A 24,758-nucleotide genomic window follows, 5' to 3' on the forward strand; every position below is an offset into this window, starting at 1 on the left:
GCCGTAGAGGAGCGTGCCCCCCGGCTCTTTCGTGATCCACTCGATCTCCGTGTTGCTGAAGCGGGGGTCCAGGGGCTCGCCGTGGCCCGGCGTCTGCTGCGGCCCCGCCTTGTAGGAGCCTGGCCGCACGCACACCTGGAAGCCCACCTGGGCCTGGTGGCAACGGTGAGAGCGGGGGTCCCGGAATCTGTGTCGGGGGGGGGGGGCAGTGTATTAGAGACCAGCATCCTTGTGTATAGGCGACACGGGCGCAGGAACACTTAAAAAAACAAACAAACACATTGATAGCACAGCTACAATCTGTCCGTCCCGTCCCAGCAACATCGTTTTCAGCAACCACAATGTCGAGCTCCGTTCCGCACATGTTACAACAGCACGGCGTCATAGTGAATGAGGGCTTGACTGGCATGCCGGCGGTCCAGCCTCCCAATGAAAGTGGGGCGCATTACGAAGAGCAAAACGCAACAACCGAGACGTCGGACTATTGAGCCACTCAAGTCGTCCATCCAGCATGGAACGGGAAAGAATTCTTCCTCCAAAGCTCCCAACGCGTGTCCTCGCTTGGCCGAATTGAGTCAGGCGAAGAGCAAAGACGGTGCGAAACCTGGCCCCCGTGCCAACTTTTTGGAAGATGAAATATCTTCTCTGCTGTGGCGTATTGAATGACATTGCGGATGCACACCATTTGCAAACGGTGGCTCCTTCAGCGATGTTGACGCAAGGTCCCGACTTCAATGGAATTGGGCTTTCGGAGTGCTGCTGCTGCGCGTTTAAGTGGGCCTCGTGCGTTGTGAACATTTGAGCCTGAGAAATATCTCGTCAGTGTGGAGGAGGAAGGAGAGCGGAGGTCAACTTACGGCACTTTGGGAGCAAACGTCTCCAAGCCGGAGTAGCGCATCGTGGGCGAGAGCCTCACCCTGGGCACCTCCCTGCCGGGGGCGCTGTTCTCCTCTGGATCGCCGTAGCCGTCCGGCTCCTCCGCCTTCGCCGGAGCCACCGAGAAGATGGACGAGGCCCCTGCGGCGACAATTCATCGGGACGCTCAACGGCGGGTGAGGCGACGGAAAGAATGAGGGGCGCTAGTTGCGACTCCCTACCGGGCAGCAGCTGGCTGTGGTCCAGTGTGCGGCGCAGGGCCCCGACGCTGGTGCCGTGGTACGCCATGTGCCATTTTTTCAGTGCATTGGAAACCTCACAGTGCGGCTTGATCCTAGGACAAAAAAAAAAAAAAAAAAAAAAAAAAAAAACGGGAGGAAAGAGCCAAGTTACCGTATTGGCCCGAATATAAGACGGCCCTGATTATAAGACGAGACCCTCTTTTTCAAGACTCAAGTTTGAAAAAAGACTTTTTGAACACCAAATTAATTTTTATACAGAAAATAATTCCAGTACATCTGAAACAAATGATGATAACAATATATTTGAGAGAAAAAGCATGCTATTTTGCCTCATTCAAATCGTAATATCTGAAAATTTAAATATGTAAACTAAAGTGCAATCACATTCGAAAATGAATGGCTTCTGGTTTTTGAAATATAAATGACATCATAACTTCTCCTCAGCTGCAGGTTAACCTGGCCGATCTCTGACCCACTTTTCTCCAGATTGTCGCTACGTTTCTCCATTTTCTGTTATCTCTTCTATTATTTTCTTTTTTTTTTCTTACCGCTATTTTTTATTTTTCTTCTTCGTGCTACCGCTATTTTTATTTTTATTCTTTGTGACAGGGATTCAGCATTCGCTTCAATGATATCTGGCGCCATCTAGCGTCGCGAATGGGTATAACGTCTAGACCCCGAATATAAGACGACCCCCACTTTTTCAGTCTTATTTCAATGCAAAAAACAGCGTCTTATATTCGGGCCAATACGGTAGTTTCGCGTTTTAACCTCAAGCAAATGTCAAGTTGGGCTGAGCAAGTCACAAAAAGTTGACCGGGAGCATTTCAAACCATGCTTGAGGGATTTTTACAGTAGAAAGTGCTTCCTTGACTCATGAGTTGAACCAACTCAAATCACTTGTATCTCAGAGCAACTTTCCCACTTTTGATGTGTTCCAGCTTCCCCCCCCCCCCCCCCCCCGCCCAAACAAAACAAGCCCCGTTTCCTCTCACCTGAGGGCGAAGCAGCACCATCCGAAAGGGAGAGCGTAGTCCCGGGGCGGCTCTCCTCTCTTGTAATAAGCCTCGTCCCCCCGTAACTTGTGGCAGGATTCGCAGTAGCACAGGTTGTACTTTGCATCTTCACTGAAGTACCCGTCTGACACCGCGGACAAAATGAGGATCGTTACACTGGACTCGAGGAGTTCAATGGGTACTCGTGCCTTTCTTCCACAACCTTCTTGCCGTCTCTGAATAGAGTGAAAGTCACCTGGGAGGGTGAGGAGGTCCTTGAAGCGGGAGCACAGTGCCTGGTACTCGCAGGACTTGTTGGGGTTGACCTCGGGAGGGGGTGTCCAGCACACGCTCTCTTTGATGCCTGCACGCCAAACACAAAGCAAAGACATCTTGAGCCCACCTTGTTGCTGTTTTTTTATTTATTTTTTGCTCTGCAGTCACGTTCAGAGATCAATTTGAACTTGATATCAAAGACATGAGCAGGATTGGGCCAAACACTCGCGTGACGGTTTACAGTGGATTTAAAAAGTCAAGGTTTCGATAACCGCTAATCGCACGACTCTCTCAGTCTTTTTTTGTCACCCGTCGCAGCTTCTTTGCCACGCGTTGCTGCTCTAAAATTCGAAGCTAATCATTACTTGCTAGAAAGTTGATCAGTTTGACCATGAAATGTCTTGTCTTTGGACTGTGTTCAATTCAACAGCGGTTGCAAATCGTCGCGTTCCGTTCTGACCGAAAGGTCCCGACTCGATCGGACTTGGGTCTGTATCAATAAAGTCGATGATAAACATTTGTAGTCTTCTACCGTCAACCACGTCCGCCTTCTCCATGTCGGCCTGGCAGCGGGCGTCGCCGCCTTCTCCGCCCACAGCCGGCAGGCGATTCGTTACGATCGTCACCTGACGGGATGACACAAAGTCAAGTTGTGGTGAATTCCTGCCGGTGAATTTCCCGCCGCGCGACGTGACGCGCACCTGTTCGCATTGGCCATAGAGGTCAATGAACGGGTAGCAGGGGGAGGGAACGTCCTGCGCCGCCACCCCTTGGTCCATGCCGTTGACGTAAAGGTGGAGGCAACCGTTGGCGTCCACCAGCAGACCCAACGCCGTGCCCTCGGGACACGTGTCCAAGTTCGGACCGTAGTTCTCGCATATCTGAGGAGGAAGACGGCTCGCGGTGAATCGGCGGCCACGTTAATTCCGCGGGAGCGCCGGCGTGCGCGTCTACTTTGAGGGAGTTGTGGAAAACCGAGTCCCTCTGCAGCAGCCACGCCGAGCGTTTCAGGCAGCACGCCGTGGAAGGGAAGTTGAGCCGGTCCGGCGAGTGACCGATCACCCCCAGCGACAGCGACGACGTCCACGAGGGGTTGAGCCGGTCGATCTGAAACTGGACAGCAAAGAGGAAAGAGTCAGGAACGCCGGAGGAAGGCCGAGCGCCGGCCGCTGCGCCGCGACGGACCTGGAAGAGCTGCTGCTGGACCAGAGGCTGAGCGGTGACCAGCAGGCCCTGGTTGTAGCTCGACACTCGGGCCGCCGTCAGCCTCTGGTTGGACAATTGGATGTTCTTGCCGTGGTTTTCCAGGAAAGCCATGGCGGTGGGCACCGCTGCGCACGGCTCACCTGCCGCCTGCACCGACTGCGAGAGGCAAAGAGACAGTCTCACTTGCATTCACGCCTCCCGACAACTGAGACGATGCGTCTTTCTGGGAATGTGGGAGGAAGCCGCAGGACGCAGTCAAAAAAAATTCTAATTCATCGGCTGACAAATTGGTTCTCAGCATATGATTCTGACGAATTTTGGAATTTCAAAAAAATCCCTCGTGGTCGGGCACGAGTGAAAACACCGCTGACGCTCGTGTTCATTGCTTGTTAGCATTCGGCTAACTAGCTCGTTGGGATGTAAGTTGAGTTGTCTGGCCCGTAGTCAAGTTTTGGCTCACAATTCAAACTGGTCTCAACTTAGTTTAGTTTCTGTTTTTATTGTGGAGGCCGGGAGGGGATATTTGGAATATTTGTTGAGCGCAAGATAAATAAAAAGGCCACTTCCCCGTACCTGGAAAGGCAAAATCATGTCGCGTACCTCTCTGACCGGCGTGCCGTCATCCTCTCCTTCACTGCAGCTTTCCGAGGAGAGTGACGGCGCTTTAATGGCTTCCACGTCCTCAATCAGAGTGGAGCTGACGACGGACACGGCCGTGATCCGCCCGTACAGGTCCAAGACTGCGTACACGTTCTTGGGGGGGGACAGGAAACGCTTCACGTTATACAGTGCAAAGCTGGCGAGTTTTGAAGTGTACCTTGGCGACTGCGGTGGCTGCAGGTCCCATGTCCTCGCCGTCAATGAAGACGTGCATGGTGTCATCACCGCATCTCTTCACACCCACACGGTTCCCAACCTGGGAAAACAAAGACATTGGCGCACGTCCAGGGAACCTTTTGCGGTTTAGTGGCGGCTCGCGGCTCACCATCAGCCGGTCCAGCGAGCGGCCGTAGTTCTGGCGCTGCAGCACGCCATTCCGACGGACCTCGGAGCCGCAGAGCAGCCAGGTGACCTTGGTGCGAAGCTGCGGGAGAGACGGGGAGAAGCCCGAGAGCGGGCACGACGGGAGCTCGGGGGGCGGCAGCGTGGTCAGTCCCACGTGCAGCGAACCGCACCACTGCTCGTCCATCTCGTCGATCCGCACCTGCAAAACGGGAGAGAAGCCTCTTTGCAGGTGTTCACAATGGGCGCCGGGGTACTTCGCGCGGCCGACGATTGGGCTACCTCAAACAGCTCATCCACTTTGAGTTCCTTGCCGCTGAAAACGATGCCGTGGGCGTAACCCCCGGCTCGCACGGCCTGGCACCCCTCGCCAAGCAGCACCATGTTCTTACCGTGTTTACCGTGGAATCTGTGGGCAACTCCCGCAGCTATGCAAACCCAAACACACACACACGCACACACACCTATCTATCCCTCTCTCTGTATGTAGCAAGGTCGTGATCAAATAATTTGGTTCCAAGATCCGATATCTCCCCCACCTGGAGAGTGGATTGGGAAGCTCTTCTCAGTGATGTTGCTGGTGCACAAGCTGTTGTCCAGTGGGCCAGAGGAGCTGGTGATGGACACCTGAACGCACTGCCCATACAGGTCGATCACTGCAAACACATCTGGAGGGGAGGGAAAAAAAAAAAATGAATCCGACACTTTTCGCAAAAGTTTGAGCTATCTGGCCTCGAAAAGCTGCAAACGTCAAGGTCCAGATTGTAGTGAAAAAACCAAAACCAACGCCTTTTTGTCATGTATGTTCCAACTGTCTGTCCGGACTATGAAATCTTATCAAAACGTGATTAGTTGCAAGCACTGGCCTCGAAGCGACCAATTCCACGAGGCTAAGTATACGTTTCAATTGATGGTAAAAAAAAAAATAAATAAATAAAAAAATACAATGTCAAACCGGAAACATTTTGTGTTCAGTGAGACGAATTTCCCTTTTCTCTGACCTGGCGGCAGACCGGAGCAGGCGACACCTTGGTCGGCGCCATTGATGTAATAATGCAGGTCACCGACGGCCGAGCGCATCATGCCGATGCGCGAGCCCGACGTCAGTGAGTCCAGGTCGCAGCCGTAGTTGTTGCGCATCGTGTTACCGTCCTGCATGATGGCCGTCCCGCTGGGGGGGAAAGAATCCGAAAAAGTCAGCTTATGGGACTAACGCACGCGGTTTGAAAGCTCCACTTGGATACCTGAGCATCCACGTGTCATAGTCGATGTCAGTCATGGTGTTGGGAAATTCAAGCTCTTCTGGCCTGATGGCAGTCACCCCTACACACACACGCACACACGCAGAAAATGGAATCTCTTTGGTCGACTCGACACATTCGGCAGGGGCTTAAAAGAAGAATTCTGTCCACCGCTGACCCGCTTCTATTGAACCTGACCAGCGGTCCACCATCTTCTGAATGATGATTTCAAAGAGCTCTCCGTCACGAAGGCACCTACGAAGGAACCGGGGATACAGCGTCTCAGTACGGCCACGGACGAAAGCGCCATCGCCGTCCTCACCTGTTGGAAATGACAATGGCGTCGTTGAACTCGCTGCGGCAGTTCTGGCGCAGCGCCGTGCGCCCCCCGTTGGTGATGACGGCGTTGGTGCCATGCAGGTGGTGGAAACGCAGATCGGTGGCGGCGCCGGCGCCCAACACCGAGCAAGGGCTGCCGGGGGACATGGCCGAGGGCCCCTCGGAGCTCTCCTCCGGAAGAGGGGGAAGGTCCACTGAGCAGCGGAGGAGCAGAAAGGCCGAGGCTCGAGTTTCCAAAAGGAGACCATTTGGCCGTCGGTCGCGGGCCTCCCGCTCTCACCCATGTCGTCCATAATGGTGGCCTGAGCGGCCTGTCCGTAGAGGTCCACCACGGCGTAGACGCTGGGGGGCACGTTCCACGCCGCCGGGCCCTGAGCCACGCCGTTGACAAAGAAGTGGAGGCTGCCGTCCTCTTTGCGCACGACGCCGACGGTGTCGCCCGCCTGTGAGAGCCGACGACGTTGCCGAAAGGAACAATAGGCGGGAAAAAAAAAAAAAAACACATTTGCAATGCCATTTTCGGGAGCACCCGCTAAATCCGCAACATATCGAAAAGGGCCGGGGCGATTTGGATTGTTTGGGGGAGGCTGATGACGATTCCAACATTTGACAGGATAGAATTCTGTCGACTGATTCGTGGAGAAGAAAATTTGGTGAAGAAAAGAACTTCTTTGGGTCCTTTGCAAGCGCGTGCATTGACAAGCACGCCCACGACGGTGCCTCAGAGAGAGCACACTTGATAAGCTTACCACCAATTCTTCAGCAGAGCTGCAAGCAAAATGTCATCGGCAACGATTTTCCGGTATTTCCTCAAGTGACGAAGCACGCCGGTGCAATCGTTACGCGTGCTGAAGTCACGGTTTGCCAAGTTTGTCACCTTTGGGTATCCGCAGCACAAAGATGGTGGCCAAACATGGCATTCTCCTCCATAACATGTTATTAGCGATGGCTTATTATTAAAAAATAAACAACATATTTTAACATATTGATTGGCACAACTGATGTTCGCCGATTCTTAATCAACCAGGCCCTACGATTGAATATCAATGTTTTTTTACACACTTTGAGGCGGTCGAGGTTGTGTCCGTATTCATCCAGAATTGTTGTTCCATTGTGCATCACTCCATTCCCTGTCATCATCCATGTCCCTGGAGACAAAAAAAAAAAAAAAAAAAAAAGAACATTGGAACAGCGAGCTCTTTCCTACGCTCTGTTCCTTGACATTTTGGTTTTACCTGAGCGCAGGTTGGTCATGGTGGAAGGGAGCTGCAGGTAGGCGGGATTGTGCGTGGTGACGCCGATTTCGATGGAGCCCGCCCACTTATCCACCATCTTGTCGATACGAACCTGAAACACTTCGTTGGAGCGCAGCGGCCTGCTGCTGAGGACCACGCCGTGATTGAAGTCGTCCGTGGCGCTGTTCGGGGGGGAATTACACACGCGAGTCAAAAAAAAAAAAAAAAAACCCAAAAAACGGGAAGACGGGCAAAGCGAACTTACTGCGGCCTCAGCGCCGTCCTGCCGTCGCTGATGATGGCGGCTTTCTGGCCGCAGTTGGCGTGGAAGAGCAGCCGCTCGGGCGCGTCGGCGTCCGGGGTGAGAGTGGGCCGGGGCCGCCCCACGTCGGGCGACATGGCCCGCATGATGGCGTTGTTGCGGCGGAGGCGCTCGCTATGGTTGTGGTTGTGGACAATGGTGACCTTGACGGCCATGCCGTAAAGGTCCACCACGCCGTACACCACGCCGGGGGTCTGCGCCGCCGCAACACCTTCAAAGGGAGAGCACCTATTTAATGGCGCCGCACTTTGGGGGCTCACTCAACTATTTGGACATTTAACAGCAAAAAAAACTAATTCCACCGGACCAAACCGAGAGGACGTTTGTTTCTGGGGCTGCGGGGCTGTTCGTTCAGCTCACCTTGGTCGATGCCATTGATGTAGAAATGAAGTGCACCGCTGGCTTTGCGCATCAGCCCAATGTGATCGCCCTCCTGAGAACCGTGACAAAAAAAACAAAACAAAACACAATGACACCTTGAGCCTGATCTTTCAAGGGGACTCGTTGCAACTTTGGAATGGCCTCTGTCGAAATAATTGCGTCTCTGCGGCTATTCTCCAAAAAGAACTTGAGCTCACAAATTTGTTTCATGACGCCACGTTGGCTCATCGGCTACTAGCTTTGCAGTTAGCAAACGTCGCAGGAGTGGGAATGCTGTGTTGACTTTTCAATTTCCCCCCCTCTTGTTCAAGCCGCTCTCTAAATATTGCTGCGCCGCGTCCAATCTCCCGTCATAAGTCGCAGGTGCCGTCGAGCCAATCGCAGGAAGACGCGTCGCACTGTGCGGCAAGACCGAAAATATGAAAAATAAAATAAAATAAAAATCGGACTACGATGGTGTCGTCTGATGTCAGCGGAACTTTACGGCAGTAAGATAAAATCCTTGTCAAAAATCAAACAATTTTTTTTTCTTTTGTGGTGTTGAATGTTTCAATGTTACGAGTTTGTATGTGTTCATTTTTTTTTTTGTGCTTTTTTTCCCCCATCCGATTTGGCAGGGACACATGAAATCAGAGCATCACAAAATAAATGCGAGATATACTGGATTATTTTGTCTTGGTTTAAAAATAATAAGAATGTATAAGGCAAATAAATAAAGTTGCTCAAAATACTTGGCGGGAGGGTTCCACACCTGCAGTTCATCCAGGCTAAACTCGCAGTATTCCCGCCTGGTGCCTTTGCCGTTGGTCAGAATGCCGCAGCCGCTCATCATGATGGTGCCTGCCAGCGGTGGGGTGACGACATCCGTCAGTTGCTCGCTGGCTTCGCTTTGCCGCGCCTTACCTGAACGCAGATTGGTCATGGTGGCGGGATAGTCCAGATGGTTGGGGATGTGCGTGGTCACGCCGATCTCGATGGAACCCGACCACTTGTCCACCAGCTTGTCGATGCGGATCTGGAAAAGCAAACGTCAAGAGACGATGACGAAGGCGCATTCCGAGCGAGACGGTGGTCGCACTCGACAATGTTGTGCTCGGGGGGGCTACATTTGATTTGGAAAACTGCCAAATGGGTCGGCTCCATCGTGGATGACGTTTCTCATCTTTTTCAAAATCAGGCAAATGACATTCACCAGGACTAAGTGAGTAAACCAAACTCACGTTTCATTTGGATTCGTTTGTCATTTGTGAAGCAATGACTTCATTTTAATAATAATTGTCGTGCTTTTGCTGGATTATTCTCATCCACTTATTATTTGATATCTCTCAGTTTGTTTTTCCAAGTTTTAGTAAAATTGTTTTCAGAACAATAAAATACTGATGTGTTTTCATCACCTTATTTGTTCATTTCATTCGAACCGATTGGCAAAGAATATTTCTCGAACATCACTTTGTAAAAGTCTTGTTTGTTTTTTTTTTTTTTAAATGAACTAAAACCCAATGATCATGTTTTGTAATCCCCGACATTTCAACGATGTCATGACATGGAATCCATTGAAACAAGGTCGATGCGAAAGGATTTCCAGCGGGTTTTGCATTATCATTCCGAAAGAAGCAATTCTTTGTTGAAACAAACGTTGACGATATTGTCCATATCCAATTGCTGATTCCGATCATTAAACAATCAAGCATTCTTTGAATTGCATTGTCATTCATTGTGGTCACTGAAGCAATTCTTGGATCAAATATGTTTTCGCGGGTTATTTCACAGGAGAAAGGATTTTGAAAAAATAATTAGTCAAGAGTAGGCGACGAGCGATGTGGATGGCTTTGGCAGAATAAAATACTGACAAGCGACGAATCCGCCGATTCATGCAAACATGATATTCATGATCACTTTTTTTCGGCCCCTTTGAGAAAGATTTGAATCGCAGGCAGAGCGCGTTTGACCGTTTCACATGACGTCGTCGTCTTCTCCCATTCCTTTTGCTTTGCAAAAAATCATCATGGGCGTTTTTGCAGCGTGTGACGTTGCGCGCCGTCATCACGACACGGCTCTCACCTCGAACATCTCGTTGTGTCGCAGCGGCCGGTTGGTCATGACCACGCCGTTGTTGAACTCGTCCAGCGGTCGCCTCCTTTCCGCCGTCTTGTTGTTATTGCTCAGCTTGATCAAGGTGCCGCACTTCTCGTGGAAGAGCAGCGCGTCGTTGGTGGTCGAGCCGCCCGTCGCCGCGGCTCCTCCTCCCGCGTTCCCGGCGGGGCTGACGCTCGTGTTCCCGGCGTCCCCCGCTCCGGCGCCGCCGTCATTGCTCGGCGCGCCACCCCTGCCGCCGCTCCTCGCGTCGTTTCTCGACGAGGAGTTGTCGCGTCCCGTGGCTCCTGCGCCCCCTCCTCCGCCGCCGCCTTCGTCCCCTCCGCCCTCATCCTCGGCTCGGTAAAAAGACACGATTGCGTTGTTGAACACGTCAAAGAGCTGGTGCTCTGTTAGAACTGGCGAGGGGCGAGAAGAAACAAAATAACGAAAAGGGTCCGCGTCACAAATCATCCGCTGCCGCGATGGGCAGTTTCATACCTGCGTCTGGCCCCAGGTTGTTGGGCAACTTGTCTGGTCTGCTGTGACCGCAACGAAGCTCAGGCACTGACGATGACAAGACGACAAAAAAACAAAACCAAAAACACACATAAGATGTTTGTTTTCCCCAAATAGCGGGGCTGAGCATCCCCCCCAACCCCCATTAATATGGCGACGCAAGATGTGATTACTCTTTTCCAGAAGCAGTAAATGAATGTGTATGATAATACACAAAATGAGCTTTGAGCTTCACGATGCATCGATGTTTTGGTCTCATAGGCTAGCCTCGGGTGAAAGTAAAGGCAAACAAACGATGAATCAACTTTTCCATCCGCTTTATCCTCAGGAGGATCGCGGGCGTGCCGCAGCCTATCACGGCCGTCTTTGGGCAGTCGGCGGCGGCGGGGGGGCACCCTGAACCGGTTGCCAGCCAATCGCAGGGCACACAAAGACAAACAAAACACCTTTCGAGTGTTCTATGAACCTGTCAGGCATGTTTTGGGAATGTGGAAGGAAACCGGAATACCCGGAGAAAAGCCAGGCGGGCGCGGGCAGGGCATGCAAACTCCACACGGGAAGGCCGGAGCCGCAACCGAAGCCAGCACCTCTGCACGCCGCCTGGACCGCATCCTCCGTGAAAGATCATTTGGAACTCCGCGTGGCGTTGGCCGTTCTCTTACCTTGGTCTCCGATCGTGACTCCGTTCATTGCCGCCACGTTCATCAGCGCCGCGATGCCCACGTTCTCTTGCGCCCGGCAGACCACCCCATCGTCCTCGTCCTCGTCCTCCTCCTCGTCCTCCTCCTCTCCCTCCTCATTCCGAACGACAGTCTGTCGCTCTGCGGAGGGAAGCGGCGGCTCGCAGCTCACCACCGTCACCTGCGTGCACTTGCCGTACAGGTCCACCACCGCCCAGAGCTTGGCGGGCAAGCCGCTGGCGGCCGCGCCGCAGTCCTGGCCGTTGACCCAAAGGTGGAGCTCTCCGCGGGAGCTGCGCTGGATGCCCACGCGGTCGCCCTCGGCCAGCTGATCCAGGTCGCGGCCGTACTCCTCCAGCACCGAGCGGCCGTCCCGGAGCACCGAGCATCCCGACACGATCCAGGAGCCGCCCTTCAGGCCCGTGGCGCTGCTCGGGAAGTCCAGGAGGGCCGGGTCCAGCGTGGTGACTCCAATCTCAATGGAGCCGCTCCACGAGTTCACCTGCGACGCGGTGGGCAAAGGTAAGAGACGCGACGGGCAGCCGGCGCAGGACAGGAGAAACATTCTCTGCGAAGTGGAGCTCAACCGCTCCGACGCCGGACTAAAAATTGCAGGTGGACAAAAGCAATTTGTTTGATCATCCGTTGGGATATTTTTAGCGAGGGCGGAATGTAGCCTGCGTGAAAACAAAAAGAAAAAGCGCCTTAACGGCGGGGAGAGCAGCAGTATGGAAAGACGCAACGCTTTTAGAAAGTCAAGAAATGCTACATCGCATGCAGAACATGTCAAGTAAATAAAAATCACACAGGCCAATTTCAAGTGGACATATTGTGGGGTATGGACTTATTAAATATGGTTTTTGATTGATATGCTTTGGTCGCCTGGGCTAAGCTTACGCTAGAGTAAAGGCAAATGAGACATAAACTCAGAGGAATGATAGTTTGTCTACTTCAATTCTAGTCGGTAACTTCTGACATGTTGGCCCCCGCAAAGTCAAGACACCTGGGAACGGTTTTAAAAGGGCCCAGAAAAGGCAGAATGTCTCCTCTTGAGATTTAAGAGAAAACACATCAATCTTTTGCCCATTCCCCAAAATAAATACATCATGGCTCCATTTGTGGAAGCAAAATCTCTCAATAATACAGAGCATCTCACATGAAAACCCGCCTCACGGTTCGTCTCCACGCCAAAAATAGAAAGCGCGGCTCACTGTGATCCTGGATATGACGAGAGCATCCGCTTCTCTCTGGAGGTGAATGCCGTGCAGACAGGATGGCCGACAGCGCCAATCTGGACGCACTGCGATGGGAGGGCATTGATTTTTCGGACGGACTATCGGCACAAAGCCGATGAGAGGCTGAGAGCATCACACGGGCTGAATGGATTCTCACCGACGGGGCGATATGTGCACAATTTCGAGAGGAGGGGGGCTGGCGCCAGCCCAGTGGATCTTAAATTTCTGATTAAATATGTCCAACCGGAGGCACAGGAACATCAAGATGCTCGGAGATGGTCTTTTGGCTCTTGCCTTGCTTGAAACGTGCTGGTCGCTAATTTCCTTTCTCATCTCCTGGGACAACGCTCTCCGATGCTTCCTCTGGTCCGTGTTTAGTGTGGTGCACACAGCAAACAGCACCACGCGTGCCTACATGTCACTCTTGAGACGGGCTGACTGACTGACGACACGAGACGTTAATTAGAGGAGACACCTTGCTTGAACCTGTCCCTGTGGTCCAATGATTTTATTTTCTGGAGGTGCCATCATTTTTGTCCAGGCCAGTGGGCCAAAATAATTCTCTCCGACCACCGTTCAAAAGTAATGTCCGATTTTTCATTGACTTTCTGTCATGGCATTACTTTTGTCAGATTCGATTTGTCTGTCACAAACTGTGGGCTTTTCTTTCAGAAACCGAGGGGCAGTAACAAAATTTTGCGCACATGTGCAACAGTCGTATCGCGAATCAATTCATTTGCATCAAATCATTGCCATTAATCCGTTGCAGCCCTCCCAAAAGTCTTGTAAAGGGACAAAGAAGGAACCAAACCTCCATCGTCTCGTTGGTGGGGTGCCTTTTCACACAGCTATGACGTAAATGTTTGCTCGTCTTGAGGTAATTTAGTAAAACTTGATCGCTAGACTGCAGCAGGCTATCCATTTCGCTATCAAAGAGCACGCCCGTGCCATTGATCCAAGCAACAGAAGAGAATTTCCACCAGTCTCTTTTTGAACAGGCTTGACTGTTGCACTGTAAAATCTACCCGCTTCCATTCCATCCGTCTTCAAGGCCAGTTGGAACATCTCATTTTCAACCGACATACGATTCCAATGACAGTAGCGGAGAAAAAAAAGGTCAAAAGCATCAATCAAACGGTTTACCTCGGCTTACCGATCACTCTGCTTGATCGAACACAGAAGGGTTTGTTTTACTCATGGTGCCACCCGGAAGTACATGCGGTGACGTCATATTGAAAAGGTCCTTTGACCAAGACTTTCGCCGAGGAGCTAACAAGAGACGCCTAAAGCAGCAGCAGCAGCAGCAGCAACAACAACAACAACAACGCCGAGCTGCATGGCCGAGCTCAATTGAGTTCGTCCACTTAAATTGCACGAGTCAAAAGTCGCTTCGTGTGCTCGCACCTCATTGACATGGCTAACTACCACAATGTTTCGTTAGCAAAGGGACCACTAAGAGCATTCCCGGCAAGACGATATTTCAATACCAAGTAACAAAAGTCCTATAAAAGGGACCGAGTGGAGAGCCACGATCAAGCAGCGCAGTTGGGCAGAATGCCCCCGACTGCGGGGAGGGAGACGCAGACCCTCCGCCTCGTCCCAGAGACGGCGACGCGAGCGCTGCACTCGCATTCCCCGTCTCATCACCACCACCCCGCCCGTCCCGCTCCGAGCAAACGGCGGCGGCAATGGCGGGAGGCCCGTGGTGCTCCTTTTTACCTTCTTGTCGATACGGACAGTAAAGACGTCCCGGTCCCTCAGCGGCTCCTTGCTGAGCACCAGGCCGTGGTTGAACTCCTGGACCGGCTGGTTGCGCCGGGCGGTGCGGTTGGAGTTGGACAGGCCGACCAGCTTTCCGCTCCGGGGATGCAGCTCCGCCGCCATCTTCAGAGGGGCGCTAGTTTGCGCGACACTCAACTTGGTTTGCGGCAGTGACGTCACAGCCGAGGCTCATTTGTGGCAGCCGCCAGAATGTTGTTTACATGACTTTCGTGAGCGGTGATTTTTCAAGGTTTGAGTTAGTTTTTGTTTTTTTTAACTTCATCAAGGTTTTGACTATGATCACTTTGTGTCTTAGTATAAAAAAAAGTGTGCATTGTATTTTTCATCTCTTCAAATTCCATTTTTTGTTTAATTTCATGACATTTACATTTTTATAGCTATGTTAAAAAAATTTTTGAATCGTGAAACAGAAATACTAAATAAAAAAGGGGGTTTGGGCAATGTACATAAGAACAATTTGAACACAATGACAATTAAAAAGCCTTCTCCTTAGTGCTAAATATGGATTTGTTTCGTTAATGCGGTCATTTCTTCGGCTAAAATAAGTTCATAACACGTGTTTATTCATTTATCTCACAAAATACGTGTTCTTGGTTGATTGATTTTTTTTAATAAACCAAAATATGATTACAATACATAAACAGCGGATTTAAATTGAAGTGATACTACTTAAAAATGGTTATTACATTATTTTGTAACGAAACGTATAACCTACAACAAAACAAAACGTTTCCAGGATCACACGTTAACTACAGTAATAAAATCGAGCCACCCCTCGTCATTCCATGTTTTTCCTTGAGAGTGAAATTTTTCTTTGAAATGCATCAAGACCAATTCATATATATTTTTTTTGGAATAGAAATCCTACGAAGAATTATTAAAGCAGAACACTATCAACTATTGTTGTGCGCGAATGCATGACGTCACATAGAACACATTTTCAGAAATCCGCTAGAGGGAGCAGAAACGCCACACATTGTCATCTCAGTCTAAGATTACATCATTTTATTCACTATTGGACATGCTTGACCATGTCAAAGTCTAGCTAGCACAATTATCCCAAATATGTCACCGTCAAAAGTCTGAATTATGTAAAAGTCTTTGTATAAGCAAGACCGGATGCTTGTGGTTCACATGGGGCAGCTGTGAGAGGAGATGGACCAGTGTTTGACAGCCCGATCCAGGTCCACATCCTTTCCTTGGACGCGGACCTTCTCCAGGCAGCCTGTCAAGAAGCGGGAGCCGACGTTATCTTCACCTGAGGAGTGAAAGAAGGACAGTGGCGGAGTTAACGATCATTCGGCAACGACACATGCGCCGAGACGTATGAATTGTTCGAAAAGCGTGACCGAGACATGAAACGGTAACGTGGCGGTTATCTCTACTGAATTCCTCCTTCTTCTCCGTGTTGAAAGAGGCTCCATTAACTTCGGTGACTTTAAAATTTCACAAAATCAATCATGGCTGATAGCGTCTCGATGCTCATCTTTATCCAGAGTTGAGTTGAGAACTGCTTCAAACAAGCCGTACGTTGGAAAAGTTGTGAAGATCGTATAATTGTCAATGTTCTGTTGTATCAATATTTTTTTTCATTATTCTGTAAAGCGCTTTCTTACAGCCACGGCTAAAGCATTATAAAAAATAAAGTCGTCTTGAATCGTATTGCATTCCCCTAAGTGATGTCTGCCATCTAGTGGCAAATGGTGTTATTACACCTTAAAACTGACTGGACAGATTTGTCTCCTCGGGCACGTATTTGCTTGTGGATGGCGCAAATTGTAAGGGTCACAATCGTGTTCCCAGATGTTCTCTTGAGGGTGCTGATCCAGTGACAAGGCAACCGAACCCTTTGAGATGCTCACCAAGCGATTGTTTTTTGGAGCGCGCATAGGGAAACTTGCTTTTTACATCGGGGTGTTCCTGCTCGTATTTGTCGTGTATTGGGCAAGGTTCTGTACATGGATGCATTTTATTTCCTGAACGCCCGGCCGTGGATGGTATGAGAAACAACAACTTGTTGCTGTCACTGTACGGCCGAGCCTTGGTGACTTGTTGTGTCACCCTGACCACCCCGGTGAAAAGGTTCTGGCTTAGATGGGTTGCAACTCAAAGACTCGCCGGTAGGGTCATTCCTAAGTGGAGGTGTCGCCATATTTCTGAATCTCGATCTCACCGAGAAGGCCGCCGATGGCGATGTGGCTTTCTCTCAATTTGTTCAAAAGCCCGGCGTGCTTCAGCGGGCTGAGGATTTCCTTTGCTTCATGTCCACCGTGTCGCACTTCTAGTGAATCGCTCCCGAAGGTCATCTCCAGCCTCTTGAAGTTCTCTTTCAGAATCACCAAATGGCCACCGAGCAAGAGTGTTACTTTCTGCAAATCCACAAAACAAAAACCAATCTAGAAAAACGTCCATCTGTTGGGATCCGCTTCTTGCCGGAAACGTCTTTTCGCATCCGGATCACGTGCATACCTTGGTGTTATTATTGGCACTTAGCGCCAACGTGAGCGCATGGCCGGGAGTCCCGATGCTAAATATGGTCCCGTCCATTTTAGTGAAATCTCCCCAAAATTCGATCGTTACACTGCGTTCGAGGTCCGTCTGCAAAACTGCACAAGGGATAGAAAATGACAGTATCCATTCCATGAAATGACATGAATTGAGTCCCTCTGGTTGCGATTGGCCGGCAACCGTTTGAGGGCGTCTGCCGCCTACTGCCCGAAGACGACCGGGCTGCGGCCTAACCCTAACCCTCGTGAGGAGAAGCGGCCTCGGATAATGGACGGATAGATGGATGAGTCCCTGCGGTCCCGCCATTCCTGTTTGTGGTCCCACCTGAAGCGTTGACAATGGCCAATCCGTTCCCGGGGAAGAAGCTGCCGGGTCGGATGGTTTGATAGCACGGCCGCAGCTCGTCGACGTCCATCTCCCAGGGGATGCTAAGGTTCAGCCAGCTGCCCTCCCGCACGCAGGCGTCCATCTGCGGCTCAAACTGCCAAGGCAAAAATGCATTTTAAAAATGCCCGAACCGTGGCACTCCCATGGCCTCAAAAACTTCAGTATCCAAGAGGATATGTTGAAGACGCTGTGTTCGGTTGTAAAAAAACAAACAAAAACAAAAAAACTGTGAACTTTGCCATACTGATGCTCATTAGCTCACTGGCTATCTAAAGTCATTACCAGTCACCTTTTCCGTAAGTGCTGATGTGGGTGGCCAAAGCGTGACTTTTGACGCTATTTCTCAACAATTCAGTTCAAAATTGCTCCCGGTCTTTGCACACGTTTTCTTCAAATGTCGTTGATGTATTTAGAAACAAAACCCGAAAGTGACTTTCCAAGGTCTTCAACAGTCTTGCGCTACCTTAACAAACAGGCTCTCTTTTGGGATCAGGATCCCGCCAAGCGCCAGTCGGAGGGATCCCGAAATGACCTCCTCGATGGTATCAGACTGCAGGCCCACGACCAGCCCGCGCGAGCCGTCCACGTCGAGGATCACAAAATGGCCATGGTTGCTCAGCTCCAGCTTGGCGGCCACAACAGGGAGAAACACAGGTGAGGGAAAAAAAAATGCAGCCACAAAGTATTCAGAACGGTTGATTCGTTCCACATTTTGTTGCCTATCAGCCCTAGAAGAGTTGTGGTCTGCCCCCTGGCGGCCATAGCGCATATACCAGAAGGAGCTTCACACCGTATGTTGAATTAAAAAACGAAAACTGCTTCTATTTCTGCATTCTTTTGAAATATGTAATTACTGTCAGTTTTTTTTTTTTAATTAAGTACCAAACTGCCTCAACAGGACTGAACATAACATGTGGAAAGACGCAAAGCTCCGCGACTACTTTGCGGACTTACGTGTCGTGGTTGACATGCTGGCGCGGCGGAACTCACCGTGTGCCACCGCCCGTCGTTGAGCTTAGGCCCGCCCGCCACGTTGACGAGGACGCCGCTGCGGCTGATCTGCATGAGCGGGACTCCGTCTTTCAGAGACAAAATAAACCAGTCCCTGCCGTTTTTGGTGTCCCCGTAGAAGATGGCGCCCTCCGGGTCGTACGTCCTGAGCTGGAAGGACGACTTGATGCTAAACGAGAGCACACAAAAGGTCACGGGAGGAGAAAAGAAGGAAATGAAAAAATAAATCAAATGTAATCAAAACACATCAAGCAATGGTAATAATAAGAACAATTGTAATCGATTGTATTATGACAGACCGAATAAATGAACCGATGGTAAATGTACAGTATGTGTCAAATTATTGATAGAAACATGAGTTTGACACCATTTATTTCAATCAAACAAAAATTGACATCCACCGTGGTTTATTTTATATTGAACAAAGACCTTTTTCAAAACATGTTTAAAATGGACTTTTTTACCCAAATACATTAACCAAATGCAAAATGTGAAACACATCCATTCATTTTTAATGTTATTATTGACAATAAACACAATGATCAATTATTGAACCAAATAAAAACATATCCAACAATGTATATCTAAATTTGTATTTAATCAGCATAAAAAATGTGACAGTAAATCAATAAGAAATGATTGTATTTTGATCATTGCTTTATCTAACGTGTCCTGTTGTGGTATTGTTATTTTGTGTTCAATGTTCTGTCCATCGCTTTGTTACAGCCGCAGCTGCTGTGAAAGTGCGATATAAATGAAGATGGATCGTATTCTGCGGACAGCAAATCTTGATTTCAACGACTCGAAAGTTGATTTTCCGCGGGTGTTCAAAAGCCACCGAATACGAGCCGTTACGAAGCAAATGAATGTCGTGAAGGAAGCATTCTTTCAGTAAATTGTCTGCCCCACCAAAGCACTGTGGTTAAAAAAAAAAAAAAAAAAACAACATCAGTTTTCTCTTTGTCTCTCTAGGGCAGATTTATACAAGAATAATCATCATCATAAGACAGTAAGCGATTTTATTTCCATGACTGATGAAGTGCAAAACAGTTCATCAAACTTTTGAGTTTGTGGCAGAACAAGTGATAGTAAAGCAAAGGTTGAACGTGTAAACTAGCCACTTGACTTGGATATTGTAACCATAAAGGGTATGATTAGAAATGTCATTGAACCGCACAGACAGTTCATGAATTGCGCCCGACAATGACGAGATGTCGTTTTTAGACGACGTCTCCGTGACGTCATCTTTACTGGAGGTCTCGATGAAATGAATTGAAAGAAAAGCATCGTCTTAGTTCACCAAAACAATTCCACCATCTCCCGCATCGCTCCTTTGTCGATATACGATGATAAAAACGAGCCCCTACACGTTGGATCATATTTACTTCCGTCAACACTGCCGCGTGTCGTCTTCTGCGTGTGTCACTCGACATCGGGTGCTCCGCTTTCCTTCCATATTCCCAAAACGTGCACGGAAGGTTAATGGACCACTCGAAATGATCCATAGGCGTGATTGTGAGCGTGTGTGTGTGTGTGTGTGTCTGTGTGTGTGTGTGTGTGTGTGTAAATTTGGGGCCCAGATGGCATGTTGAACTAGTGTCATCGGGTGCAGATGGTATGTTGAACTAGTGTCAGGATGATGACGGGTCTCGTGATCCCAAAACGTTTGCAACGCACTCTCTTATCTTGGTGAGGTTGACGGCGATGTGAATCAGCGGCCTCCACGTGTCTCTGGGCTGGCCCAAGTACACGGCAGCGCTGCCTGATACTTGTTTCTGCGAAAAAAGAAAAAAAAAAAAAAAACAAACAAAACGCAAAGGAACATTCCGTTCTGTAAGCCCACCAATGACGTTTCATATTTTACAGCGGAGATAAAAAGTCGACACACTCCCTGTTCAAATGCCAGGTTTGTGTGACATCCAAAACTGATTCAAATGATGAATGTGACCTTTGATCTTTACTACTCAATTGGGGGGAGTACATAACTGAGATTATGTGGTTGCAAAAGTGTGTACACCCTCATGACTGGGGATGCGGCTGTTCTCACAATTATTCATCAATCAGATTCAAACACTTGCAACCATTTCAAGTTAAATTCAGATATTTTCGTTGGCTTTTTCAGACACCTGCCCCTATTTTCAGACCTTACATCAAGTTATGATGTGCCACCACCTGCCTCCATTTTAAGGGTCTTGGATTAATGCCAAATAAAGTCCAGAGGGGCGAAACGGTGGACGACTGGTAAGCACGTCCGCCTCGCAGTGCGGAGGTCGTGGGTTTGATTCCGAGCTACGGCCTTCCTGTGTGGAGTTTGCATGTTCTCCGTGTGCCTGCGTGGCTTTCAGGTACTCCGGTTTCCTCCCACATTCCAAAAACAAGCGTGGCAGGCTGATTGAACACTCCAAAAAATTGTCCCTAGGTGTGAGTGTGAACGCGGACAGTCGTTCGCCTCTGTGTGCCCTGCGATTGGCTGGCAACCGGTTCAGGGTGTCCCCCGCCAACTGCCTGAAGACGGCTGGGATAGGCTCCAGCACGCCCCGTGACCCTTGTGAGGATAAAGCGGATCAGAAAATGGCTGGATGCATGTTCTCGGAGGCTTTTCCGAACACTTTTCAAAAACCTGACAACACCAAATAAAATTCTGAAGCTCTCGTAGGCTTTTCTTGACACCTCAAACAACTCCTACCACTTTGAGGGCCTTTGATTAACACCCCGCCCAAAAAAAAATGGAGAACATGCCAACTCCACACAGAAAGGCTGGAGCCCGGAATTGAACCCATGACCTCCGCACTGCGAGGCGCTGTGTGTGTGTGTGTGTGTGTGTGTGTGTGTGTGTGTGTGTGTGTGTGTGTGTGTATTTCCATTAAGCTATGGTTTGGTTGAAAATGGAATGCTCTGATAAATGTGTTTAATGTGTGCAGAAAGGGCCAAGCCATTGAAAATCTCTATTCTTGTCATCTATGGTCGATGGCGGATGTACTGTACCTTCCCCTGGACACCCCACGCCAGTGCCGTGATGCTCAAAGCTAGCAGCAGTGGTCCAGCCGCCGTCATCGTGCCAGTGTAGCCGCTTTCCGAGAGCTTCCCGAGGAGTGTGTCGTCCTGGACTGTGCGCCGGTCCAGAGGGCAAGCGAGCTGGCGCCCTATCGATTTGGACGCCGTGACTAAGAGGATAAACAAATGAGGGCAACACACAGTTCATCATGCAAAAGGGCAGCGGCGGCAAAGCCGCCAAAGACACTTGCCGGCGTTTTCTGCCGGCGTATGGGTGAGTCGGAGGCCAGAAAAAAAGGAGGCCTGCACCCACCACCGACAGAAAACAACGTTTCATCTCATGGCTCATTTTCATAACATCATTCATTCAACGGGCCCCTTTTTATTTTTTCCAATTCATGTAAATCCATACTGTCACGTCAGTATTTTTCATTTCACAGCAAATGAATTCAGCAGTTATTAAATTGTGTAACGAATAAATCATTTGACACTCAATAAATTCTGCCAAAATTTAATTACATTTTAAAAAATATATCTGTGCATCATTTTAGTTGAATAATTTTCTTTTTCAATACATTTTTATTTGATTCAAAGAAATATGTTCATTTAAACACACACACACACACACACACACACATATATTTATATAAAACTATTTTAAAGGTGAATTCGACAAAATGTCAGTTTAATAAGCCTCTGAATATCTTTTTTTAAATAATTTTGTGATAATACTCACCATTAATGTGAATGGTTTTCCGTTCCTCACAACTGCTAAAAATCCAGCAAAACTGGCGGAATTATCGTCAGTTTGCCGGGTCCAGACGCGGAGTTGCTGCTGGCTAGCTTGAACCCTGTTCAGTAGCTTGCGCGCTTCCTTTCTGCCGTCTCTCGCAGGGTATTTTGATGCGAACGTAGCATGGCTCGTGTCAAAGTGCCGCTTTAAATTCATTCGACCGTTTCATCGATGGTATTTTGTCATTGCAAATCAGACACACCGCAGAACCTGTTCTCTCCACAAAGGTGAATCATTCGGTCCATTCGTCCTGAAGTGTACCATATTCGTTATCTTTTTTTCTTTTCGCCATCTTCTTCCTTTAGGATTAGCTTTGAGCTAATGACCGAGCGGGCTGATTCAAAAAGGGGCGTTTACCTGTTTCCGCAGCAACGGCCAACGTAAGCCAGTATTATCCAATCAAAATTGCTCCTGGAGCCAACTGCAGCCCTGAACAGGAAATGAGCAGTAAAAAAAAAAAAAATCGATGGATGGATCAAACAAGCGATAATATTTTGTTTTATCTGCGAGCCAGATGCAATCATCAAAAGAGCCATAGGTTCCCGACCCCTGGTCTAGGTTTACAGCTTATTTTTATTTTACACCAAATGAATATAAATTTTTTTCATAAAAAATGAAGTTAAACACATTTAATAATTCATTTAATTTTATATTGATTCACAATTTAATCTTTGATTTGAGAATGTACACGTAAAAATGTTTTTTTTTCATTTTGCACAAAATGAAGGAACCCATTATTTGATCCAATCGTGTTAAATGTTTTCAATCGTACATTTTCATTTTACACTTCATAAATGTGACCAATTATTCATGATTGACATTTGATAAATTAACCAATGAAACAAAAATGCTAAATGTCAAATAGCATGTTCCTTTTAAAAACGTGTTTCCAATTATTTTTCAGAATTACGTTGTGTAACTCCATTTCCATTTGCATCGATGGTCCAATTCCAAACCAAAAAGGTGACTTTGTTTCATTGGGTCATCAGGTTAATACTTTATTTTTGTTTGATTGCAGCAAAGAGACAGAAATGGGGGGTGGGGGGGGGGGACTTGGGCGTCAAGAAGACTTCGGAAAAGGAGACTACAGACTTTGGGAAAGCTGAGGCTACGAGCCTTTGTATCAAATCTAAAGACAAAGTCCTCAGGCAACATAAAAACATCTCTCTTTTTTTTGTGTATTTTCTTTCCAAAAAAATAAGGGACATATTTCGAGGGTTCTCTATGGCACAGTATTCTCCTAGACATGATACACGATACACCCACCCCGCCCCCCCCAAAAAAAAAAAAGTTTAGCCGCACCTCTACATCTATGAACAGCTTTATAGCAGACAAAGACATGAGATCTCTCTCCAAATGATATCGAAAGAAAAAAAAAAACAAAACAAAGCCACGTTCATTTACAAATCTAATTTCTTATGCCGTCGCAAGGCACCTTAACATGGGAAATCTGGCAGATCCACGTCTTGACTCGAGATAATTCTTTAAATATCAAAGCAGAGGCACATTCATTTCAACGAAAAGGTACAGCAGACAGTTGCAGAACACCACCAGTGTCCGGTCGGGTCACGACGACACCAGGCCATTTGCATGCTTTTGGTCTGTATGACACAAGAAACTGTGGTCCGGAAAAAAAACCAAAAACACAGCTACGGGGAATGGATTGGAGGAATATTGCGTCCGTCAGAGACAGCGAGGCTTTTTCTCTTTTCTTTGTAACAGAGAAATCAAAACCATCATAATAACGAGAACAACGGCTGGCCCGTTTGGTGAGCGACTTTGCGGCTTTTGGTTTTTCCTCACGCGCTTCAACGTTCGCCTCTGGGAAAAGGAGAGAAGAAGAAAACAAAAAGACGGGCCGGTAGAATTCGGCCATCTTGGGCCCTCGGGTGAGAATCGGAAAAAGTCACACATGGAAGATTGAAACGGGAACGGACGGGGGTGGGGGGGGGGCGTCAAGAAAACCCCCAAAAAGAAGCTGTGCGCACAGTGTCAAGAGTGATCCGAGCGGAGAGACGGTAAGGAAGCGAGTAGCGCTCATGCTTTTGTGGAACCCAAGTTTACTGACGTGTCGCTAGCGCTACTGTATATATGCATACCAGACTATGATATTGTTCACTAAAAGGTTATTTGGGTGAAACAAACAAAAAGATGAACTGAAACCGTGTCTTATCGAAAGCCCTTTGAGCAGATCGGCCGTGACCTTGATCTCCAGCCACGAGTACCCTCTTTCTCCTCACTAGCAGGATGAGCTCCTGTATGATCCTGTGAACAACACACACACACACATACACACACACCCCAAAAAAAAAAAATCCAGGTTGGGGGGGAGGGGGGGGGCGCATTATACAAGGGGCTTAATGAGAAATAAAAAATGTTCACATTGTTTCAACGTTGACCAGTACCTAGGCAAGTAGCTAGGGGTTGTTTAGTGTGCATTTCAGACACAACTGAACTCAATATGCTTCATGTATTGCGGTATAACATTGAAAAAAAATTTTTTTTAAATAGTACATATAAAAAGGAAAAAAAAAAAAAAAAAAAAAAAAAAAAAATAGCTTTCTAAAATGACTAAAAGTGCGTATAGTGCAAGAATGGGATTTGGGAAATATGATTTTTTTTTTTTTTTAAAAGACATCATTTTGAAAGTGGAACTTCACT

The 24,758-nt window shown here is 48.5% G+C and overlaps 2 protein-coding genes across 2 annotated transcripts in view; both read right to left on the reverse strand.

Annotated features, from left to right (window-relative positions):
- neurl4 (neuralized E3 ubiquitin protein ligase 4) overlaps nt 1–14,506 on the reverse strand; it is a 19,727-nt gene extending 5,221 nt beyond the window's left edge. The window contains exons 1-29 of the mRNA XM_019858207.1: nt 14,342–14,506; nt 11,370–11,889; nt 10,690–10,755; nt 10,177–10,607; nt 9,019–9,130; nt 8,867–8,955; nt 8,095–8,167; nt 7,678–7,945; nt 7,413–7,594; nt 7,240–7,325; nt 6,458–6,620; nt 6,161–6,371; nt 6,017–6,093; nt 5,842–5,920; nt 5,599–5,768; nt 5,137–5,265; nt 4,880–5,022; nt 4,581–4,799; nt 4,413–4,511; nt 4,196–4,348; nt 3,575–3,751; nt 3,344–3,502; nt 3,091–3,270; nt 2,922–3,015; nt 2,370–2,477; nt 2,114–2,258; nt 1,098–1,210; nt 858–1,017; nt 3–187 (exon numbers count right to left, since the gene is read on the reverse strand). Coding sequence (XP_019713766.1) covers nt 3–187; nt 858–1,017; nt 1,098–1,210; nt 2,114–2,258; nt 2,370–2,477; nt 2,922–3,015; nt 3,091–3,270; nt 3,344–3,502; nt 3,575–3,751; nt 4,196–4,348; nt 4,413–4,511; nt 4,581–4,799; nt 4,880–5,022; nt 5,137–5,265; nt 5,599–5,768; nt 5,842–5,920; nt 6,017–6,093; nt 6,161–6,371; nt 6,458–6,620; nt 7,240–7,325; nt 7,413–7,594; nt 7,678–7,945; nt 8,095–8,167; nt 8,867–8,955; nt 9,019–9,130; nt 10,177–10,607; nt 10,690–10,755; nt 11,370–11,889; nt 14,342–14,506 — 4,756 coding nt within the window. The remainder of the gene's footprint in view (nt 1–2; nt 188–857; nt 1,018–1,097; nt 1,211–2,113; nt 2,259–2,369; nt 2,478–2,921; nt 3,016–3,090; nt 3,271–3,343; nt 3,503–3,574; nt 3,752–4,195; nt 4,349–4,412; nt 4,512–4,580; nt 4,800–4,879; nt 5,023–5,136; nt 5,266–5,598; nt 5,769–5,841; nt 5,921–6,016; nt 6,094–6,160; nt 6,372–6,457; nt 6,621–7,239; nt 7,326–7,412; nt 7,595–7,677; nt 7,946–8,094; nt 8,168–8,866; nt 8,956–9,018; nt 9,131–10,176; nt 10,608–10,689; nt 10,756–11,369; nt 11,890–14,341) is intronic.
- Nucleotides 14,507–15,228: 722 nt separating this feature from the next.
- shbg (sex hormone-binding globulin) lies at nt 15,229–21,490 on the reverse strand. Its single transcript, XM_019858318.1, has 8 exons — nt 21,296–21,490; nt 19,988–20,085; nt 18,290–18,479; nt 17,763–17,924; nt 17,237–17,393; nt 16,874–17,010; nt 16,578–16,773; nt 15,229–15,662 (listed from the first exon to the last, which is right to left on the reverse strand). Exons 1-8 carry the CDS (start codon nt 21,362–21,364, stop codon nt 15,535–15,537), a joined length of 1,137 nt encoding a protein of 378 aa, XP_019713877.1. The 5' UTR covers nt 21,365–21,490; the 3' UTR covers nt 15,229–15,534.
- Nucleotides 21,491–24,758: the final 3,268 nt, after the last annotated feature.

This window comes from Hippocampus comes, unplaced genomic scaffold (assembly GCF_001891065.2).
Source record: "Hippocampus comes isolate QL1 unplaced genomic scaffold, H_comes_QL1_v1.1 scaffold48, whole genome shotgun sequence".
NCBI lineage: Eukaryota > Metazoa > Chordata > Actinopteri > Syngnathiformes > Syngnathidae > Hippocampus > Hippocampus comes.